Below are 17,210 nucleotides of genomic sequence, written 5' to 3'. Positions count from 1 at the left end.
CATGGATGGAGAGGATGAGCCCCAGCCTCTGGGGACGTCGTTCCTGCCGTACGGAGAGAAATGACTGCACCGGGGAGCTGCAGGCGCAGCATGCGACGGCGATCTCCGACGTGTCCCCTCCTCGTGGGACCGGCCAGCGTGGGCGACAGCAGCTCCTCCTTTCCTCGGGACTCCGTCCCCTGTCCGGGGCAGCCGTCCTCCCCTCTCACCCGCAGCAGTCAGCCGAGGCCGGCAGCGGGGCAGCCCCGACGGCTCCGTTGGAAACCGGAGCCAGCAGCCGGGCCGCCCTGCCGGAGTCCGCACGTCTTTGGGGGTGACAACCGCTGCCTTTGCCGCTGGGCTTTATCCACCCTCTTGGTTTGCCGGGGGGACTTTAGGGAAGCACAGCCGGTGTCGTCGTATTCTGGGGTTGGTGCTGAGGAGGACCCGGTGTTTCTGGACACGGCCCTTGCTTTCTGCCTGTCCCCAGCACCTCCTGGAGGGCTGTGCCCCCAAACCCTGCTGCTGCACCCCCTCACCCCCATGGAGCTGCAGGTATTATTTGGAAGCGGGAATTATTTGGATGCCTCATCCCTGGAAGTGTTCAAGGTCAGGTTGGATGGGGCTTTGAGCAACCTGGTCTAGTGGAAGGTGTCCCTGCCCACAGCAGGGGGTTGGAACAAGGTGATCTTTAAGCTCCCTTCCAACCCAAACCACTCTATGGATGCACCGAGCTGCGGCGCGAGCGTGTCCGAAGGCTGGGCGGGGGGCGAAGGCGAGGGTTTTGGCCATGGCTGCCAGGGTTGGGCCCAGCGCTCCCCAGCCACGGCTCTCCCGGGGCACCGGCTTCCCGAGCTGCTCGGGGGGAGCCGACATGGGCAGGGTGGGAGCTGGACAGACCCCGGGACAGACCCCAGCCCGGGCTGGGGGGGTCCCCGCGCTGCCACCACCGCCTTTGTGTCCCTAGGCACACGACATGGCGGCAGAGGCCTCCTGAGGAGATGAGGCTTTCCGCAGGCCCTGGGACTCACGGTCCTTCCTGTGCTGCGGCTGAGGGCGGCTGCCCTGCCCGGAGAGACCCGGCCCCGCCATGCCCTGAGGGGAGACCCGGCCCCGCCATGCCCTGAGGGGAGACCCGGCCCCAGGGAAAGGGCTCCCACCCCCGTGTCCCTCAGCCTCCCTGGGAACCAGGGCCGGGCTGCGAGGGAGGCGGGAGGGCTGCGCTGCTCCGTGAGGCGGCGGGTCCCAGCCCCGTGTGTTCCCCTTGGGGCAGGGGGTTGCCGTGGGGGACGGCAGCGCTGGCCCTTTAAATTGACGGGGAGGGGGGACACGGACACGCGATCCGGCTGAGCCCCCGCTCGGCCATCGGCTGGCGCTGCCTGGGCGCCCCCCTCCGCCGCCGCCGTCCTTCGGCTGTTGGCTGCCTGCCCTGGCGGCGAGGGCGCGCGTTTCCGCTTCCGGGTGGGAGGGCAGCCCGTTGCTAGGGTGGCGGCGTTGCTAAGGGAGGCCCGGCCGCCGGCGCCGCCATGGCGGGGAACCGCATGCAGAAGATAGGGAGCGTGTTCAGCCGGTGCGGAGGGCGGGCGGCCGTGCGCGGGGTCCCCGCTGCGGGGCGGCGCCGGGGGGCCTGGGAGGGCGAGCCGGGAGGCGCGGGGTCCCCGGGGAGGCAGGCGCAAGGCCGGGGCGGTGCGGGTGTCCCCTGAGCTCCCCGCGCCGCTCCTCTCCTCTCCCCCGGCAGGACGCGCAACCTGCTCCGCATCGGGGTGATCGAGAAGCCGCTGTGGTTCGACGTCTACGCCGCCTTCCCCCCGCTGAGGGAGCCCGTCTACCGGCGGCCGCGGCCGCGCTACGGCAAGGTGAAGGATGTCATCCCTCCCATCTTCTACCAGGAGGACGAAGTGCGAGCGTGAGTTACCGCTTTCCCTCCCTGGGCGGCCGCAGGCCTTGCTTTGCCCCTGGCCACTCGCCGAGCGGAGGGGCCACGGCTCCCGCCTTGCCGCTGGCCCTCCCAGCAGCGCTTTCTCTCCTTGTTTACATCGCAGAGAAACTGCCTTTCGCGCTTCTACTGCACTGTCTCCAATGTATTTAGTTATAATTGCCGGCATCGAGGTGCAAAAGGCGTCGCCTCAGGCAGAGGCTCCTTCCCGATAGAAAAGGCTGCAGGGCGCAGAACCGTGAGGCGTGCTGGGTGGCCAGGTTGGGCTAACTTAAACCTGCTGTCAAAATGGAAAAGTTACCGTGCTCCTCTGACTCGCCGGTGGTGGTGAAGATGAGCTAGAATTTATTAAAACAACTTAAAAATTCCAGGAGGACTATTTCTGTATAACATAATAGCTAACGGAAAAAGGAGAAATAGTTGTGCGAATGCTTTTTGTGGTAGCCTGAATTAACTGGCTCTGATGATGTTTACTTACTCCGAGACATATCCCTTCTTGGTGCTTTTAAAAATGAAACTCTCTCATTATTTTTTTGAATAGGAGATTTTACAGGATTTATGGCAGCGGTCCAAGACCTTTCGACCTGGCGCAATCAAACTACAAATCTACTTGCCAGAGGTAAGATTCACTTGTAATTAAACTAGAAATATTTCTGAAACTTGTCCCTTTCCCCTCTTAAGTCGATGAACCAAAACATTATTCTTGAGAGTGAAAATGCAATCTTGAAATCTAGGTTTGTTGAGAAATTCAATGAGCTGAAAGAAGAAGGGAAGATTGAAGAGGAAAAATTGTTTGAAGAAACGGGAAAAGCCCTTTTAGCCAGAGGGATTATTTTACAGAGAAGAGGAACAGATAAAGTAAGTGTTAAGTATTCACAGAGTTACTTGGCCAGTGGATTCAGAAAACTTCACTTCCAGGCCCTTAATGTTGAGTTAGTCCGAATTAAATTCTCAGCAAGACAGTCACGCACCTGGTGGTCGTAGTAAAATGTCTTTGCTGTGCCAAGTAAACTTTTCTCTTACTTGTGAACCTGACTGGCCCAGGTTAAGGTACTTCTTGTGGGACGGAAAAGAGATCTGCTTGTTTTGCTGATGAACGATTTAAGTCTTCAGTGCTTTCAAGTCATCCATCGGTGTTTCTGTATAAACCACTTGGAAATATGTGTACATATTGCCGTATATATACTGTCTCTATAAGGTAGCAAGGGTAAATCAGAACCTCTTCTGGTTTGAAGATAACTAACACACTTTTCCATCCCTTTTTAATAGTTAAGTAGTCTAATGCACTCTCACTCTTGTTCTCTGATCTTGATCCTGAACTGGAAAATTTTTGCATAAATCTTGCAGGGGTTTTTTGTTTGTTTGTTTGTTTGTTTTTAAAGTATTGAAATAAAGTTTTGTAGTCTGGGGGTTGTTTACTTATATTTTTGCCAAGAAAAGAACTAGCCAAAACAATTGTCCAAAGTGCCCTGCCACTGCTTGCTGTTTTCCCTGACGTACCAGAGGTGAAATGGCTCCTGGGCATGTGGAGTCTACTTCCTCGTTACTTCAGGCAATTGTCGTGTAACTCTTAACAAAAACTGGGGTAAAAAAAATCAAATTGAAGATGCTTCTAGAACAGCACGTCAGGTAGAGTGGAACGCGGCTGCTCTGTGAGGGTTAGAAACCTTTTACCTTTTTCATGACTAACCGATTCCCATTTCTTCTGAGAATGCTGTCCTTACTGTTGAACACGCTCAAGAAGGGAGAAGCAGTAAAAGCTGCAGTTTTAAGCTCCCTTAGCTAAATTCATTTATTATGCTCTTTTGTGATACCCTTTCCATTCTCCTCACGATCCAGTGATCTCTGGGCCGAGCATCCGTAGTGCTTTCCCCAATAAAAGAGGCTGAAGAGGAACAGAAATTGGTTCTGCTTAAAGTGCGCTGTCCCGTGAGTGTGTGAAAAGATGAAATCACTGACTTTCATCTTTTAGCTTGAGGTCAGCAGTCCCATTTTAAACTTTTTGCCCTGGTGATACCTTGACGCTGTACTGTACCTTCAAAATAATCCAAGCGTGAATTAGAACTTTTCTGTCGGCTTTTTTTGGACCTATGCAAACTGGGGCTGTTGTTTTCTATTGCTGTCTTCAGTCGCGCTTCGACAGAAACTTTACGGCCCTGTTTTTTGGTGATCGTCTGTCTTTAACTGCAGGTAGCACAACAGGATCATCAGGATGTCGAAACCAGGGATTCTGCATTACACCTGCAGCTTCAAGCTGTGTTGGAAGAGATGCAGGAAAAGAAGAAAGATCAGGAGGAGCGGACGCCAGAGTTAGCAGAAACGCAGAAGGAAAATCCTTTACCCTCCTAAGCAGCCATGCTGCTGCCCTGTAACGCTCGGCTCGGGGTAATCGCCCGCTCAGGAGCCAGCATTTCTGCCTCCACAATCTCATGGGTTTGAGACATTTTCTTACGTAAGAAATTGGTTATCCGGCTCTAGTGCCTTCTGTGGTCGTGTGTGGGGCGCACGTTCTTGCTCTTCCATCTCCCCATTTGTAAAATTGGAGATAATCCTCCTTTTTTGAGGTTCAAGAATGTTACCTCAAATTGTGAGTCGGAAAAGATGAGTATGAAAGTGGAAAATTAAACATTTTTGTTAAAAATTGGAAGTTCTGTCTCTTCTTCAGGGAAAGGGTGGTCAAGCATTGGAACAGGCTGCCCAGAGAGGTGGTGGAGTCCCCATCCCTGGAGAGGTTAAAAAAACGGGCAGAGGTGGCACTTTGGGACATGGTTTAGTGGGCACGGTGGTGTTGGGTTGATGGTTGGACTGATGATCTTAGAGCTCCTTTCCAACCTTAGTGATTCCCAGTTTTACTTTCATTAAAAATAATCCAACCACCAAGCCAGGAAACACGAAATTGCTGCTCTCCCCTTAATTGGTTTAGTGGTGGACTTAGTAATGTTAGGTTAATGGTTGGACTGGAGGATCTTAAAGGTCTTTTCCAATCCAAACGATTCTATGACTCGATGATTCAGGTGCCTTACTTCCAGTAGTAAAGATGTTTCTTAACTCCTTGCACTGGACAGTACAGGCCTTGTGACAGTCCTGCTGTTGCAGTGGCAGATGCCGCTTGCCTGACGCGTTGTAACAGCCGTCCGAAGCGTCGTCTTTTTATAGCGAATTGAGAAGAGCTGCTATTTATATAAACGTAATAATGTGCTCTCCCTATTCCATCATTTGCTTAAATTCAGAATAGGATAAAGTGTAACAGTGCCAGGTAATGTGGACTCCTAAGGAAATTGCTCCCCTCAGGAGTGTGGAAGAGGCGATATTACAGCGAGAGAGCTGGGCGCTGTTGCAGGAATAGTCACGGCAACTTTGGCATTGAGCGACGTAAGAAAACAACAATCCATCTTCCTGGGGTTTGGAGCCCATTAGAATTTTGTTCTTCCCATGCCTGCAAACTCCAAGTCCTAGTTTATTTGTTATTAAAGATTTTAGCATTGGGCTACATGAAAAACAATTACTGGCTTTTTTTCTCTTTTGTTTGCGTGCTTTTCTCTTTTTTTGTTTGTGTTTTTTCCTTTTTTGTTTGTTTTCCTTTTTTGTTTGTGTTTTTTCCTTTTTTGTTTGTGTTGTTTTCTTTTTAAGAAACCCAAACCACCACCACAACCTAGCAGGTGTAAATCACATCAAACAAATCTCTTCTCTCCCTCCTTGCCTGGCTCTCCCCTGCACGGACAAGGGGGGGATTTCCTTCCGCTTTCGTACCTACCTCCCAGACACATTCTCCGCAATGCAATTTTGTGCCGCTGCTGCTGTGCATGATGCAAGAAAACTCTTACAAATCTGTGTTGTACAGCAGTAAAAAAGAGGATTTCAAAATGCCCGTGGTTAGGTTTTGTGTGCCTTGATTCTCTTCCCGGTAGCAGTGTAACTGCGGTAGAATTACTTGGTTATCCTTGGAAGGTCAAACTTTATTCCTAATTCTGCTCTGTAATTCTAGAGGAGTGCAAGGTTTTATTACAAAGAGCAGAAAGCCCCTTGTCTTAGCGCTGCCGGAGCTGTAAGCTCTGGAGGATCTGTTTCCAGAGCTGACCTTGGCATCCCGTACGCCTGCCTGAGCGAGGTTCTTCCACCTGGAGCGGGAATTGCTGCCTGCCTCACTAAATCCATACGGAGCGGCCCCGTACGGAGGTGAATATGATGGATGGACCTCCAGTAGCCAGGTGTCGCAACCGCTGTGCTGGGTCAAGGGTGGGAGAAACGGTGCTGTAAACGGATGACAAAACGCCGTTAAAACGGGGTTCAGTCTGAGGCGGCACCGGAGGGGTGATGTGTGCTGAGCAAATCGCAGCGAGCCCCTCGCTCGCCGACCCCCAGCCTTTGGGTGGGGGTTTCCCTCAGGCGCCGCGCTCTCCCATGAGAGGAGGACCATGGCGAGCCACCCGCCGTAGCAGATCCCTGGCAGGCGGATTTCCCTCCTCGTGCCCGGTTTTCTCGCTTGGGCCAAATGGTTATTGCCAGCCCAAGAGAGACCAACGGCTCCGTGTCTCCTAGGCTGCAGCTTTGTGCCTTTCGTGGATTTTTTTTTTTAGAGGTAAAAATTTTATTTTGAGCATCCTGGTTGGCATTTTTGACTGTTGACGATGCCCTTAGCTTGCCAAAAATTCCAAAGGGAAGTGCTTCAAAAGGAGGAGTGCTATGAAGTTGAACGCAATAAATAACACATGAGAGTTCTCACTTGCTTCATTCACAGCTCTGTGGTCTCCTGTTCGTTGTCGCTTCCCTAAAAAATTGTCAACGTGACTTAAAGGGCTTTTTATTCTATCACCTGCTGTAACTAGCTTCATCCTTGCATCTTTACTCAGCTCAGCTGTGTCTTCTTTAGTCAGCTGAAGCATATCGAGCAATAACGCCTTGCATTTAGAACACAGAGCAGAGCAGCAGCCTTGCAGTGTGCCCTGAGTGAGCTCCTGTGCAGAGCAGACAAGAAGAAAGTTGGAATTCATTTTCTCTTTTATTTTGCGTTGGAAAAAGTTACCGGGGTGGCTGCCCTGGGCAGAGCGCTGCCAGCGGGACCGGCTGTTCTGCGCTGGGCTCGGCTGGGGAGCGGTGGGATTTACCCTCGTGCACAGCCGTGGCCGGAGGGGTGGGAGTAAGAGCCCCCTCATAGTTTTATTTTCTTCCCATTCCACATCTGAAATGATGGTGACCGTCCAGCTGCTTAACCCTCTTCTGCTCGCAGCCCAAACCTGGCACGCCCGGTAAGCCAAACTGCGACTTAAAAAGCGCGAAGAAACTTGGGTTTGCGCGGCAGCGGTGCAACCTGGCTGCCGGATGGGAGGGCGTAGTCGTGCTCCACGCTTCGCCAAACCCCCGCACGAAGCAGCGGTGTGCTTGCGGTTGTGCGCTTCGTGGACGTGCGTGCACGCTGTCCTTCTGAAGCAGGTACGTGGCCAAATTCGCGGGAAAACCTGGAAATACGTACGGGAGCGTAGGCTTTCGGTGGGGCAGCAGGGGAGGGTGGGAACCCTCGCGCGGTGTGAATCGGGAAATTATTTCTTGGAAGCTCGCGGGGCAGAGCCAGCCTTCGGGGCTCGGGCAGGGTGTTGGCTGGCCGCAGCAGTGCGGATGCTTGCAGGCTTTGGCTGGCGAAGCAGAGAGGTGTTCTGTTCGGTGCGGCCAGTGCGTAACGGGGAACTTGTTGGGTAAAGGATGCGAGCTAAAGTATTGGGTGCAATTAGGAGAAAACACGATTAAGAGCAGCGTTCTGTGTTCGTTTGATGGATGCGTTCGCCGGGCTGGGATTGAAATGCCCGTCGCCGCGACTTTAGAGTAACTCAACTACTTTAATTAAAAGGTTTGAGCAGGAGCCTGGGGTGAGCGGTTTATTATTTATCGAGCGCTTACCCTCCAGCCGCCAGCAAAAGGTCAGCAGCGTCGCGGGAGGAGGGTTTTTTGGGGATGGGAACCAGCCAGGACCCCTCAGCTGGGCCCGGCCGTGGCGGGGGTCCCCACTAGGTGGGAGCCGCGCTCCGCCGCTGGCCCGCGGGTGGGGAGGGCTCCGGTGCCGGCAGCGTGGAAAAAAAAATGCATGCGATGGTAAGGTCAGCCTTGCCTTGCTCCTGCAGGCTGGTGCTGGGGAGCAGCCCGAGCTTTCAGGAAAAAAAAAAAAAAAAAAAAAAAAAAGAAAAAAAAAATTTGGAAAGAAGTCTCGGTTTCCCCTGGGAGGGAGCGGGATGCGCTGCTGGTGGGGTGCGAGGGATGCGGGGGCAGCCCCGGGGTACGGTGAAACCCGGCGCTGAGCCTCCGTGCTGCCGGCGCTGGGGAAGGCAAAGGCTGCTCCTGGGCTTTGCAGGCAAAGGACGCAGACGTGACCTTGTCGCTTGCCCTTTGCCTTCGCGGGGCAGCTCGTGCAGCCCGGTGATTTCCTTATGCCCGGGCAAACCCGTCCTCTGCCACCCTAACCCTCGATAACGACTGGAGCGAAGCTTTCGCTGTCTCGCGGTCCTGCACCCCGTTACGGAGCAGCCCTGTGACCTTTTCTGGGCTAAATTGCTGACCTCCTTCCTCCCGCAAGACGAGCGGCGTGTGTAGCAGTTCCTCTCTCTGATTGCCGGGCTATTTTTAAGTGCCAATAAATGCCAAAGTATCAGTTACAAGGTTCCTTACTCCTTGAGGCATCAAAAAGACGAGACGATCGCAGGCTGTCGGTAACCCCTTCTGCAGCTCTGAAAGCCTGAAGGCTTTCCAAGGTCAATTCCTAAGATTGTGGGCTTCGCCTGAAAATTTTAGGGTGAAAAACTCTGCCCGCTCTCTAGTGGGTCCTGTCATAGGATCTAGAAGCCTTGATTGCGAAGCCTGCTGCTCTTGTGATTAGCCCGCTTGTGCACTGATGCCTGGGTTAGCTTGTCCCGGGAGCGTTAGCAATAAAACCGGCAAAGCAGCTGTGCTGCAGCCACGGTGTTTGTCCAAAGCGCTGGGAGGGGACACCCCTGCCCTCTGGAAAGGAGGAAATTTGGGGGGGCCGTCACTCGGGGCTGCTTCTGACCCTGGGCAATGGCGTCTCGTGTAGCGGTGTGTTGCAAACGGGTCCTGCACTGGTAAATCGCTAAGGAGGCAGCAACTGATGCAGGTGTATTGGTGCGATGAATCATCGGATCATTGAGGTTGGAAAAGCCCTTTAAGATCATCCAGTCCAGCCATTAACCCAACACTGCCAAGTCCACCACTGAACCAGTTAAGGGTAGAGTAGCAATTTCATGTTTCCTGCCTTGGTGGCTGGATTAATTTTTTAATGGAAATAAAACTAGGAATCACCAAGGTTGGAAAGGATCTCTAAGATCATCAGTCCAACCATCAACCCAACACACCCATGCCCACTAAACCATGTCCCCAAGTGCCACGTCTGCCCGTTTTTTGAACACCTCCAGCAATGACCAAAAAGAAGGTTCCTTGGGATACCATAGCACTACTCAGACTCGTGCTTTAGCAGCCAGCGTCAGTGCTGTCCGCAGGATGTGTCCCACCGGAGTGAACGCCTCTGGTCCCACCGTTTGGGGCTGTAGGACCGGGGCCGGAGCTCGGGCACTGGTTTAATCCGAAGGCAGACAGCCCCGGCAGAGCCGGGCACGTGTTGCTGCACCGTAACACGTCCCTGACCACGCCGTTGGTCGTGCACGGGCAGATTGTCCGCTCTTACCTGTTGAGGGCAGGGGAACGCGGGATTTAATAGGATCGGGTCTTATGTCTGGAGCAGCCAAAATAATTCATGAGCTTTGCTGGAAAACCAGGTGATCTGACCTTGCCAGCGCCAGGCTTCATCGAGGCGGGTAATAAAGCGTTTAATGCTTTAAAAAATGTGGCGCCAAGTAAGATATTAAAGTGTTGGCATTGCCGCACCGGAGTATTCTTCTGTGATTTATCGCTGCCCACCCTTGTCTGCACACGCGCTCATGCACGCATGCATCTGGTCTTCAAATCTGCCCCATTTTGAGCTCTGGAATATTCCAGAAATCTGTATCTGCTGGGATCTTGGCTTGAATTTATTGTGGTTTTATGCTTGCCTTATTATACGACACCTGATAAAAGATATGCTGAGATCTATCAAGGAGTATGACGGCCTTTGTCACCCAGGGACGAGGCAGGCTCAGTGCTTGGCACTTGAATCAAGGCAATAGTCGTCTTGCATCCCCTGGATTTAGAAAGCTTTTATTTGGGTGAATTGCTGGCTCTCCTCAAGGAGCAGGGCTTGGTGCTGCTTTCCCGGGAGCAGCCTGCCGCGATGGGGCTCTGCGGCTGCCGTTCCTTGGGGCCATTGGGGTGGCCGGGCGGGCACACCAGGCATTTTCCGCTCATTTGTCAGGAAAATGCACGCGGCATCGGAGCAAGGCACCGCTCAGGGAGCGCCGCAGGTTGCGGCGTGTTGAATTTCCACGCCGGGAGAGGGGATGGTGCACAGGTGGCTTCTGCTTTTGGGGTGGGGGGTGGGGTGTTTGCGAAACCTTGGCCGCATGGGTTCCTGCCATCTGCCTGGTTTTGTTGTTAAATGAATGCTTTTTTAACAACCGGGATTGGCGCTCGCTAGCGTTTTGCTTCTGCAGCAGCAGAAATGCCCATGCCGTAGGAATTCCTAGCCCAGCAGTTGCAGGACGAAGAAGATGTCGGACGATAACCCTGGGCAGGGCAGGAGGGAGGAGCAGCGCAGGGGTCGGAGCATCCCTGCGGGAGCAGCGGGTTGAGCTCAGCGCTGGCTCGGCGTCAAGAAACTGGTTTGCCAGTAAATTTTAAGTACTTGCAGGACCTGACCCGCTCCTTGTTCAGTTTTTTTGACCGGTTGATGCAAACCGCCGGCAGTTTGGCGAAGCGGCTTGCTGCTGGCCGGGTCAGCTGGAAGGGCTGAGCCCCAGAGGGACCCTGGCTGCGGGGCAAGCGCGCTGCTGGGCGCGGCAGAGACGTTTTTATTTTAATGAACTTTTTTAGTAATCGTTCAAGGAAGGGCAGGCTGTATCGTGTCCCACGGCTCAGTCCGGGCTGCGAGGGCTTTGCTGGCGGAGCGCGATGCGCAGCCGCGAGAAACGCCCGCGGTCCCATCCCGGCGAGCTCTCGCCCCGGTGCTGGCAGCAGGGCTGGTCCCATGGGGACAGTCGCTCCCCTGCCTGCTCCCTGAGGCTGGGGATGTGAAATCTTCCCGGGATGTGGCGGTGATTTGGGATGTCCCCCGCTGCTTTGAAACCCGGAGCCCCAGAGATGCTCGGGAGGGTCCCCCCAGGAGCCCCGGCGGCTCAGCTGTCCTTGGCTCGCTCCGTCTCCCTGTGCTGCTGCTGCCTGTATGCATATTGCAAGCTCATTCTGATGTGCGCTAATGCTATTATCCTCCAGAAATTGAAATCAAGTCTGAACCTATAATGTTTCACTGGGAGGGAATTGGGGTTATATATTCCTGTGTACAGCAGCATTCTATTTCAGTCATAGCATTTAATTATGATTGGTGTGTTAGTGCCCACCAGAGCATAACAAATTGTCATTATGTTATTCTGCTGAGTCTAATTTAATTGGCAAGTTGTCACAAAAGCAATTATCCATCATTTATTTTGTTGCCATAACCACATCTTGGAGAGCACCTGCTGTCTGAAGTGGAAAGGCTCTGCAGTCTCTTGGTCCTGGATTTCTTCCACTTGCCTGACACAAAGACACCATTTCCTCCTCTTATTTAAAAATATGTTCCTTGTTTCCCAGCCTGGGCTCGTGCGCGAGGCTGGAAATGCCGGCGGAAACGCACTGTGCGGGTAGCCACCCCTTCGAGCATCCCGGGGCTGGTGCGAGTGACGGAGGCTTGTCCCCTCCGGAGACCTCGGAGCCAGCCTGGCGTGGTGGCTGCGAGTTGTGGTCAGATGAGTAAGTTATGGACCCTGTCTGTCTCCTTGCTTCTGGAAAGTCAGGATGAAACAGGGAGAGAAAGGGAAGTTTGAAGCTGAAACTTTCTCTGCCTGCAGTAAATAAAACACACGGCTTCTTGCAAATCATTTTTGGGCAAAAGGAGGGGGGGAAAAAGCCCCTAAACTGCTGATGGTTGGTTTTGGCGTCTAAACATCAAAGATGGGTAGGAGCGTGCGCAGAGACGTTCAGAGGAGCAGAAGGGATGCGTGGGCTCTGCCCCGGGACCCTCTCACTCTGGAGCCGCTCAGCCCAGATGCGGCCGAGTTAAAGAACAAACATCTGATGTTTGCCATCTGCGTTTGCCTTCACCAAGCTGCTCCCGCGCCGGTGGATTTCCTCCTGCCGGCAGCACCGCTGGCTGGCACGGCACGGGGCGACCTGCGCCGGCTGCGGCACGGCAGCCGGCCGGGTGCCAAAATCCACCTCCGCTCCCCGCCTGCCGCTCCCCAGGGCCGAGAGCCGCTGCAAACCATCACCCAAGCTACTGGCACGCAAGCTGGGGTGCTTTTCAATGAGCAAGTTTCAGATAAGGTATCTGGGTTCCCATAAAGATTAGGAGGCTGGCAAGGGAAGATTAGTGGTTTCTTATAATCTAGCAGGCAAAGCGATATCAGACTTCCCAAGACCAGCCCAAAACTGCAGATTTTCTCCTTCCTGAGATGGTGCGTGGCTGTGACCTATTAACTTTTTAGATTTTGGAGACGGCATCCCAAAATCCTGCAAGGCTAATGCAGACTCGAATGAACTCGAAGCCTGTGACTCACTGTGATAAATGAGTAAATAAATGAAAATCTGTTTTGATGTCTGTATTTCTTTCAGTTACTCCCCTCTCCGCCCTGTCTGTAATCTCTTCCCCTCTGGTAGTTCTGATTAGCTGCTAATGAGGAAAGATGATTTTGTAGTTAAAGCACAGAGAGAGGGTTTTGTTCCTGGTTCTGCTTTTTTTTCCCCTTTCCATGCCTTGATTTCCCCATCTGTAAGCCAAGATACTGTTTATTTAAGATGGATGTCGGAAAGTTAAATTAATCAGTATTTGGAAAGCAATTTGCTTCAAAGGTAGGGTACAGCGACTTGAAAAGGAAGGTTAAGCCTGAGGAATCATAACTTTTCCCTCCCACTGTCCCCGCTGGGACTGAAGCCGAGCGCTGGCCGTCTTTCATTTCCCAGCGATAAAAACTCGCTGTTTGCCAAGCTCTTCACCTCGCGTTCACCAGGAGAAGGAGGTCCGTAAGGTGTCCGGCTGTCGCTCGCGCATCGCCGGCCACTTACCGGGTTTTCCTCCAGTGATGGAAGTTATAATCAAAAGCCAAGGCTTGGGGGGGGATGCGCATCCCACCAGCCGCATTCCTGCTCGCGGGGCGTTCGTGCAACCCGCTGCACGCGAGGCTCGCCCTTGTTTAGGGCTGGAGCCATCCCAGGGGAAAATCCCGCAGAAATGCCGCGTGAGCATCACGGGGTGGGTACCGGGGTGGGATGGGGCACGGCCGTTCGGGGGGGCTGTGGCTCCTGCAAAGGGCCGTGCCCGTCTGCGAGGTGGGCAGGGACCCCGGGGTCAGAGCCCTGGCTCGGCACCGCTGCTCCGTGGGAGCAGGTCGCAGCCCTCTCTGCGGGGATCTGCACAGTGTGGGAAGGCAATGGCTCAAAGAAAAGGTTTCCAAAGCGTTTTGAGCATCTCGGGTGGTAAAGTGGCATGGGAACGTATGACAAAGGACAAGAGGAAACGGGCTTAAGCTGCGCCAGGGGAGGTTTAGGTTGGAAATTAGGAAAAATTTCTTTACGGAAAGGGTGGTCAAGCATTGGAACAGGCTGCCCAGAGAGGTGATGGAGTCACCATCCCTGGAAGCGTTCAACAAACGGGCAGAGGTGGCACTTGGGGACATGGTTCAGTCTGGTCTACCCTTGATTGGCTTAGAGTAGACTTGGTAGTGTAGGTTAATGGTTGGACTGGATGATCTTAAAGGTCTTTTCCAACCTAAACGATTCTATGATCTGGGTTAAAACCTTGGCTTCTGCTCTCTTCCCCTTTTCTGGGTTGCAGCTTTTGTCTGAGAAAAATCCCCGCGCTGCTGCGGGATGCGCTGGTGCCGAGGGGACAGCCTTGTGCTTCTCCAGTGCTTGCTCGTGAGAGGCCGGGATGCGAAGGCGGGTGCTCTGGGTTTGTGGGTGCTCTGTGGCAGCAGTTTTGACGGGTTTGGGTCCGAGTCCGGTTTGCTCGGCTGCGGAGGGGGCTGGGGGTGTGGTGGGGGCAGAGCCCGGCTGCTGCAGAGGGTAATGTGTCCTGACAGGCCAGTTCCACTGCTGCCGAGCTGGAAAAATTTGATTATAGAAGATGCACTTTCGCCATCACCAAATTGCATTTCCTTTTTATATCAGAAGAGCTCGTAATAATAATGGGTCAAGAATTGCCAGGTGCTGACTAGACACCGCTCGGTGCAGCAGGGCTGAGCTCTGAACCGGGGCTTGCTACCGGAATGTAAATGGTGTTTTGAGGGCACCTCTTGTCCCGCTACCCAAACGCTGCTGCTGTTGCCCGAGCGCACCAGGAGATCTTGGTAAATAAGTGGAGCCTGTGAGAGTTTTCCTGTTTTCCCCTCTTACTCATCCTTGGCTGGTCCTGAGGGCACCCGGGCAGCTGGTCGGTGCCGCCTGGCTTTGCAAGGCGGAGGGAGGAAGAAGAGTCCTCCTCCCGTACAACTTTGGGGGAGGGAGTAATGATAATTCGACTAAACTGATTTCTATTTCCTGCTGCATGACTCAGGCTGGAATTCCCCAGCCACCCACTCTGGAAAACTACCGGCTCCCTGCGTGCCGCGGATCCCCCTGCAACCCTTGTGCAACCCGCTGCAGGAGCCCAGCGCCGAAAAGGTGTCGAGGCACCGTCCTCGCCCGCCGCCCTGTGTTGCTGCGACAGCGGCTCGGCGACACCGGCACGCGGGAGGGCAGTGACAGTACCCGGCTCTGTAAATGGCCGGGTTTGCCTGGCCCAGTGTGGCTCCAACTGCTTCTGGCCAGCCGGTCCATCTGCAAACACTTCAATTCTCCGGTGTCGGTTCAGCCTCGGCACCAAGTTCCCATTCCCTGTGTTACTTTTCTCTCTTCCTGGCTCTCCCGTTGCCTCGCGCCCGCGTCCCGTTGCCTCGCGCCCGCGTCCCGTTGCCTCGCGCCCGCGTCCCGTTGCCTCGCGCCCGCGTCCCGTTGCCTCGCGCCCGCGTCCCGTTGCCTCGCGCCCGCGTCCCGTTGCCTCGCGCCCGCGTCCCGTTGCCTCGCGCCCGCGTCCCGTTGCCTCGCGCCCGCGTCCCGTTGCCTCGCGCCCGCGTCCCGTTGCCTCGCGCCCGCGTCCCGTTGCCTCGCGCCCGCGTCCCGTTGCCTCGCGCCCGCGTCCCGTTGCCTCGCGCCCGCGTCCCGTTGCCTCGCGCCCGCGTCCCGTTGCCTGCCCTCTCCTGGACCCCGGCTGCCTGCCCCATGGATGGGCAAACCTGCTCGCGTGCTGGTTTGGGTGCTGGCCCAGCCCTTGTGCCGGTTGGATCCGCCACTGCGTGCTTAAATCCTCCATCCCAGGTTCCCTCCACTCATTCCTGGGATTCCTGCCAGCCGATGGTGCAGGCTCAAAGATGAGCGCTCAATGGATGTGATCAGATTCACTGGAATGCTGGGCCTCCCGCAGCTTGAAAAAATCAAACAAAGAGCAGACCGGCAGCCCCTTTGCTCCTCCATTTTTAGCAGCGTTTAAAAAGTATTTATACATGTTTACAGGTGTCCAGGGTTTTTCTCCTTTGGCAGTGCCTGCGAGCTTTGTAGCCCTACAATGAAACGATCAGGCCTCAGCCCATTGATCAGCTACCTGGCATGACCAGGAACGGTTGGGCTCGTGTCCTGCTCACGGCACTGGCCTCTCCCTTCCCACAGTTGCCATCTGCAAAATGAAGCCAAGTGGGGCATAAGGACAGGTGCACGTCAGGTCTGATGGCATGCAGGGCGAGGAGGTCTCCGATGGGACCGTTCTCCCTGGGTCACCGATTCGGATGCGGAGCGGGTGGTGCCTGGAGGTCTGCAGAAGTTTTGGCTGCTGCAGAGGCGTGCTCGGTGGCCGCCGCGCAGCCCTGCGGTGCGGAAGTCTGTACGGTGCAGGGGTGGAGGAGCAGCCCCTGCCTGGCACCTCCCCATGGCTGATCCCGGAGAGCCGGGACGGAGCGCGTTTTTCAGGGCATGCTCCAGGTACGAGGTTGATAGAGGCGTTGCAGCCTCGAGCCCTTCCCAAGTAAAATGAGATGAGCAGGTAGGTGCGCCGTGCTCCACGGGTGCGCCGTGCTCCCCGGATGCCCAGCTCAGGCCAGCAGCTCCCGGCCATCAACGCTCCAGGTGTTGCCTCGGCCAGGGCAGCTCCGGGCTCGCCTGGCCTCATGGGGAAAGCGGCATCCTTGAATCCCGGCGTGTGCTGGGTGATCTCCCGCAGGAGCCCCGCGCTCGGGGGCCAGCGATACCCAGCCTCCCTCCCAGGGTCCCTTTACATCCTTAGAGCGCTTATTTCAATGAATTTTACTCTCGTTTACCTCTTGGTGCCACTTTTGCTTCTCCCACCAATACAGTCCCAACAACAGGAGCGGGAGAAACGGAGCTCCCAGCAAAGCTTCCTCCTCCGCTTTCTTTATCCGCTGGGTTTGCATCTTTTATTATTTCTGTTCCCCCTTTGGCTGGTGCGCGGAGGAGGACCAGAAGGAGAGGAGCAGCAGAGAGAGGTGGCCGTCCCGGAGCAAAGAAATGCCGCTGAATCCAGGCGACGGCTCTTGTCGGAGCTAAGGCTGGGGCAGGTGCTGGGCGCGCGGGGGGAAAAGGCGCTCGGCGCGGCGGCGATGTCGGCAGATATTTGCGTGACTGATTTATGGGTGAAATTCCTCTGGATGGAGGGGGGGCGGTTCACGAAGCTGCTGAGTGTGATAAATAACTCATTGTAATGTATTATTTATCAAATTATAATGAAAAGCAGAAAATATATGGAGGGGAACAGACAAATACATTCCCCAGTTGGCAAGTTATCGACTGTTTAGAGCCAGGAAGCGGATATTTAAGAGGGTTTGGGAATTTCCATGGCTTCCCCTACAGATAAATCACCCCTCTGCAGACATATTTATTGGGTGCCCTGCACTGCGTTTGATCCCAGGGGACAATATTGCTCTAAGAGCTGGCAAGAGCCTAGCGAGCACCTCGCTTCCAGGCTGCTGCTTCGAGTGTAGCCTGCCTAAAAGTTGCTTTTGGCTGCTGGCTGGTGTGCGAGGAGTTTTTGGTCCTGGTCCTGTATTGCCAAGAGTTCACGAGGCACTTAAGTGTTCAAAAAATGGGTAGATGTGGCACTTGGGGACATGGTTCAGTCTGGTCT

At 54.7% G+C, this 17,210-nt stretch overlaps 1 protein-coding gene across 2 annotated transcripts; it reads left to right on the top strand.

Annotated features, from left to right (window-relative positions):
* The first annotated feature begins 1,499 nt into the window (after positions 1-1,499).
* MRPS23 (mitochondrial ribosomal protein S23) lies at positions 1,500-4,576 on the top strand. 2 transcript variants are annotated; one of them, XM_075719836.1, is made up of 5 exons: positions 1,500-1,549; positions 1,718-1,885; positions 2,457-2,534; positions 2,650-2,773; positions 4,118-4,576. In XM_075719836.1, exons 1-5 carry the CDS (start codon positions 1,506-1,508, stop codon positions 4,262-4,264), a joined length of 561 nt encoding a protein of 186 aa, XP_075575951.1. In that variant the 5' UTR covers positions 1,500-1,505; the 3' UTR covers positions 4,265-4,576. The 2 variants fall into 2 exon arrangements, with proteins under 2 accessions (XP_075575951.1, XP_075575950.1); XM_075719835.1 differs by having other exon boundaries at positions 4,106-4,575.
* Positions 4,577-17,210: the final 12,634 nt, after the last annotated feature.

This window comes from Pelecanus crispus, chromosome 12 (genome assembly GCF_030463565.1).
Source record: "Pelecanus crispus isolate bPelCri1 chromosome 12, bPelCri1.pri, whole genome shotgun sequence".
NCBI classification, from domain to species: domain Eukaryota; kingdom Metazoa; phylum Chordata; class Aves; order Pelecaniformes; family Pelecanidae; genus Pelecanus; species Pelecanus crispus.
This window is presented reverse-complemented; position numbering and strand designations above follow the sequence as displayed.